This window comes from Vombatus ursinus, unplaced genomic scaffold (genome assembly GCF_900497805.2).
Source record: "Vombatus ursinus unplaced genomic scaffold, bare-nosed wombat genome assembly UNPS02006965.1, whole genome shotgun sequence".
Taxonomy (NCBI): Eukaryota; Metazoa; Chordata; class Mammalia; order Diprotodontia; family Vombatidae; genus Vombatus; species Vombatus ursinus.
In genome coordinates, this window is record NW_020946743.1 from 1 (window position 1) to 5,321 (window position 5,321).

General features: G+C 54.7%; 1 protein-coding gene across 1 annotated transcript; it reads right to left on the reverse strand.

The window, feature by feature from the left end:
* Positions 1-264: 264 nt before the first annotated feature.
* Positions 265-5,321, reverse strand: LOC114033408 (lysine-specific demethylase 2B-like; the record flags this gene model as incomplete). Its single annotated transcript, XM_027848923.1, has 3 exons — positions 5,243-5,321; positions 3,896-4,040; positions 265-343 (listed from the first exon to the last, which is right to left on the reverse strand). Coding segments are annotated over exons 1-3 (257 nt in total), but the record flags the coding sequence as incomplete, so codon positions are not given.

Genomic DNA, 5,321 nt, shown 5'->3' on the forward strand with positions numbered 1-5,321 from the left:
TGTGTGTGTGTGTGTGTGTGTGTGTGTGTGTGTGTGTGTGTGTACATGAACATAGAAAATAGATACAATGTAAGGGGGTCTAAGGGAGAGAGCATAAATTAAACACACTTAGGAAAATGTAGCTAAGGAAGGCTTTTAAGCCAGGTTGGGCCAGCTACTCTTCAAAAGGGCAGAACCTCTTCACTGCTTTCACCCACTGTCAGAAAACTTGGCTGCCAAGAAGATGCAGGGGGAAGGAGAAAACAGGTAATGACATAAACTTACTTAATTCCTAGTCCATCGGGATTTGGGAAGACCAGAGGCACTCTGAGGGCTTCTCTCTGTACGTACTCAAAGTTGAAATCTGAACATTTGGATTAAAGCAAATCGATCAATATCACAGGAATGAAGGAAATTCCCATTCTGCCATTTATCCCCAGTAAGATTCCGGATGCTCCGCCTCCCTGAACCTCAGCTTCCTCTCAGGTTAAAAGAGGCAGTTACACTAGATGGCTGTCTCTAGCCATCCCTGCACAGGCTGGTCCCCACGATTTAAACGCACCCCCTGTTCACATCTGCCTCTTATAATCCCTAGATTCCTTCATGGCAGAATTCATGTGCCACTTCCTACTGCAAGCCCTTCCCAATCCCCATAATCCTTAGGGCTCTCTCCTTCCTCCTCATAATTCTCGGTTGACAGGTTACATTCCCCCTGGAGGATGCAAGTTTCTTGAGAATAAGGATTCTTTTTCATTTTGTATTAGCAGCCCGAGGACCTGCCACAGCACTCAGTAAACGATAAGCCTTTAAGAAATGCAGCAAGCTGTCACAGTGGCTAGATCAATGGGCCTGGAGTCCGGTAGAAAGACCCAAGTTCAAATCCCGCCATGACCCTGGGCAAAATCACTTAATCGCTGTCTGCCTCAGTTTCCTCAACTGTAAAATGGGGATAATAATCGCCCTCTACCTTCCAGGGCTGTTGTGAGATCCCTTCTGAATCTAAAATCTACACTCCTAATAACCTTTAAGGTCCCTTCCAGCTCCAAGTCTATTTCCCAGCTGGATAATAAGCCAAGGCATGCCTGGCATCAGGGAGGGGAGATGGCTGTTGCCTGAAGAAACAACCCCAGATAGGCAGAGCCCAGCCTGCCCCTCTTCCTACTCAATCATTCCTAAACCCACTGGTCAGAACTTGTCAAGAAACACCCTGAGGTTTGGTTGGGGTTTTTTTTGGGGGGGGGGGGGTAGATGGAATAGGGGTGTGGAAGGGAGTCTGGATTAGGCACAATCTGAAACCTGGAGCTACGGCCAGTATCCAGGGTGGAGCCCCAGACCCAGGCAGGGCTCAAGAGAGGCACCCTCCCCATCCCTGCCTGACACCTGGAGGGATGTGCAGAATAGGAGCGAAAGCTTGGAGGGCTCCCATTGTAGCCACAGATCTGTGAAGGCCTCATTGTAATTGCCTGCATAGTGAAGGGAAGGGGAAGAGAGCCGTTTCCCTGGAAACTACGTATTTGGTGCCAAAATAACCAGGGAGTTTCGGTACAATACTGTTGTCTTGACAGTGACGATTCTACTACAACCATCACATATTTCCTTCACCTAGAGTATGAGCTAAGCTTTTTTTTTTTTTTTTTTACCTTGGGTGAGGGGTAGCTGAGACAGTTGGGGAGAGGGACAGAGAAGTCTCAATTAAGAGTTTAAAAACCCACAGGTAGCAGCCCTCTCCCTTCATCCCGAGGCTGATCTGGGGTTTATCTATTCTAGAACCACAGACATTTGCTTTCTCCCCCATCCCCAAATTTCAGGGAACAGGGCTTTGCATTCATTTTCCCTAATGAATTGTCCCTAAAAAGGTTGAAGAGTATTAGGACAAAAAAATTACCCCCTACTTCTGCCTTCCTGCAAGCCCCACAGCGGACCTGATCAGATACAATTCTGGGAGAAGTCAAGTCAGGAAGATGGAGATAAGAGATATTATTACCAGAGAACCAAGACATAGGGTCCCAATTCCACCCCCACCCTCTGACACACTCGCCCATCCCCACAAGGCAAATGTCACTCCGGTCATCCCAGCTCTAGGGACGGATGAATAAGCCCTTTTCTCTGGTTCAGGGGCCCAGAGTGCAGTGAGATGGAAGAGGTCTTAGCTAAGACTCAGGCCTAGGACAGGGACACTCACCCTCTCCCCTCCCCCCAACTCTCCCAACCATACCAGGGGCAGTTTCCCTAAGGGCAGGTCACCCGGAACTCCACACAAACCCACCTTTTGGGAGAGAAAACGGAGAACTAGCAAAGAGTTAGGAGTGGCCATTTTCAGAGCCCCAAGGGCTCAAATATTCAGGATGAAAGCCACGGGTAGCGAGATCCAGCCGAGAGAGGCCAGGATTTGAAGTCAGAAGATTAAATACCCAACGACCCGGGGCAATTCCTTGCCTCCACCAGGAGTTTCTTTTTCCAATTCCGCACCCCACCTAAAATGATACAGCCTCTCCCACTCCTCAAGGTCAAAACTTCCCAAGGTCCAAAAAGAAATCTCCATAGATTTAAGGAAGACCTCACAGTGGCGCCAGCTAAAGAATCCTCCCCCACCACCAACACCTCCCCAGGTCAGCAATTCACAGACGCCAGCCCAGGCCTTCTCAGTCTTCCTCAAAAAAGCTCCAAAGGTGCTGGGACTTCCTTACGTGACCCAAGGAGGAAGGGGCGCTCTCTTGTTTTTGTTTTTTCCTCCCCAAGCTAGCTGTAAGGGGTGGCGAGCTAACGTTAAAGTGTATTGGGCAGGAAGGCTAGGTAGAAATTCCTTCTACCTTTTTAGGCCCTGCCCCAGGGGCTCTGCACACAACTTCTAAACCAAAGACAAATGCAAAATGAGGTTGTGCCTATCCCGGAGCGGAGAGGGAGGCTGAATCGTGAATATATCCTAGCAGCTAAGGTCGTATGAGTTAGTTCAAAAGGGAGGAGACCAAACAAAATAAATTGAGGGCATCTGAGTAAAATAAAAAGGCTTTTTTGATAAAAGGGGGAAAAAATCAAACCAGAAAGGAAACGCCAAGGTGATACGAATTGGTGGTGCAAAGGCATAGACTGGCCCTTAAAAATGCGCGAAAAGACAGCCTGAGCCTTTGCAGCTGGGCTCCCGGCGAGCTGAGGGGTACCCGAACAGGCCCTGGCTAGCCGGGCGGCCAGGCTCCAGAGAAGGGAGCTGTCCCAGCCTGGATCGGCTACTAGGCGACCAGGCTCAGGTGCGGAGGCCGGAAAGAAATCCACAAAGCCAGACTAGCGCTCTCCTACTCTTTTAGGACTGGGGACCTACTTCCCCTAGGACCTCGGGCTGGGAAAGAGAAAAGGGCTGCCGGTGGGCAAACAGGCAGAGAGGAGGAAGAAGGGAGTGCGGGCCCGGAGAGCGCTCTGGGTTGAGGGCGAAGCCAGGATTGCACCAGCCGGCCAGGGGAGCCCGCAGGAGAGCAGCAGAGGAGACGGCCGAAGTAAGCGGACTAGACGGCCTGGTCCCAGGCGCGCAGCCCCCTCCCCCCTAGCTCAGGACCAGGGTACCAGAGTGACCAGGTGACAGGCAAAGAACTGGCCTAGGCCCCACTAGGCTACCCACCCCTAACCCTAGCCGTCACCCTTCCCCTAGCCCACCCCCCCCCCCCCCCCCCCGCCCCCCCTCCCCCCGCCCCCCCCCCCCCCCCCCCCCATGGCTCAGCCTCATTTCGTCACCGGATCCCCTGGAATGGGGGACAGGAGCGCGAAATACGAACCAGCCACAGCTTTCCCACGTGCGCGCACCGCCGACTGGGATGTTCTGGGCTGGCCTGTGCTGCTCGGCTCGCAGCTGACCCGGGACCCCTGGGTGCCAAGCAAAGATGGGCAGAATGAATAGGAGAGGTAGACGATGCTGGGCCAGGCTCACCTTTCCCGTCCATGGCGCGCACGAAGTCCCCCTGGTAGTGGTGGCTGCGTAATTTCTCCTCCAGGCTGAAACCCCGGACGCTCACAATCTCCTCCACGTCCGACGAGTCCTCGTTCTCGTCATATCCCTGACGGTTGATCGAACGCTGCGGGGACCCAAGCCAGAGACCCCGCAGGCGTTACGGCGGGGGGCATTTAGGGTATCCATTGGGTCAGCCAGCCCGCACCAACCCGACCCACCGAGCAGGTGCAGGAGCAGGGCACAGGGCACCTACACAGTCGACCCCAGGCAGACCCCCGCAACTAGAAAACAGACGGAGTCACCTTTACAATTGGGGCAGGGGCCAGGAGGGTTCTCTCCCCTCTTTACGCCAGCCAGCGGGCAAGCTCGCCCACAGCTATTCCTTACTAGTCCCTGCCGGATAATCGAGAGCGAAGGGGCCCTCAGGAAGCTGGCCCCACCCCTACTATTTTGGGGGTGCCCCCCTACTCTGGGATATCGCCCCACCAGCGGAAGCCGCGGGCCAAATCCCGGGTTACGTAAACTAAGAGGGAGCTCCAGGCGAGGGAAAGCCAAGCGCTCCGGCCCGACTGGGCTGGGGGGCGCCGCGAGGGGGATTGGAGGTGAGGGGCCTGGGGAAGGTAGGCTGCTCGGGATGGGGGTGTAGGCCCTGAGAGCTTGCAAAGCCTGGCCCGGTAGCAGCGGGTGGCGGCGGCTCACTGGGCGCTGGACCCGGGTGGAAGAAAGGGAGACCTGGGTATCGGGGAAGCGAGGTGCCCCCAAGGGCCTCCAAGGGAGCCGGGCAGCTGCTGCACATTGAGCTCGCCCTGCGCCCGCTCGAAGAATGGGGGTGGGGGAGAGCGGGGACGGGAGAAAGGTGGCCAGCCGCTCACAAAGCTCCCACTGGGGACCCCAAACACACCAGCAGCTGCCTCCATCCGCTGCTCATCCCCCCACCACCACCACACACACACATACACACGCACGCGGCGTGGAGGGACATCCCCCCACCCCTTTCCCCACATCTCCAGCTCTACAACCCTCCCACACACACCCCCCCATCACCACCACGCTGGCGAGTCCTAATCCCCGGAGATCGCCCCCCACACCCCGTTCCCACTCAGGCAGCCACCTCCCCCAGCTGCCCCCCCCCACCTAAGTGTCTGAGCTGGGGGGCCAAGAGTAAACTGCCTGCTTCCTTTTGCATGCAATTTATTATTTCTTTTCCGGTCCTCTTCAACACACGGAAAGGAAAGAGAACGCAGGGGAGGAGAGGGGGGAGGAGGAGGAAAAATTAGAGATCTATAATATACAGACACAGATTAAAAAAAAAAAACAGCTACACACCAATCTTCGTCCAGAGCCTTTCTCTGCCTCCATTTTTTTTGGGAGAGTTCACCAATTAATTGGCAACACTCCTGCCCCC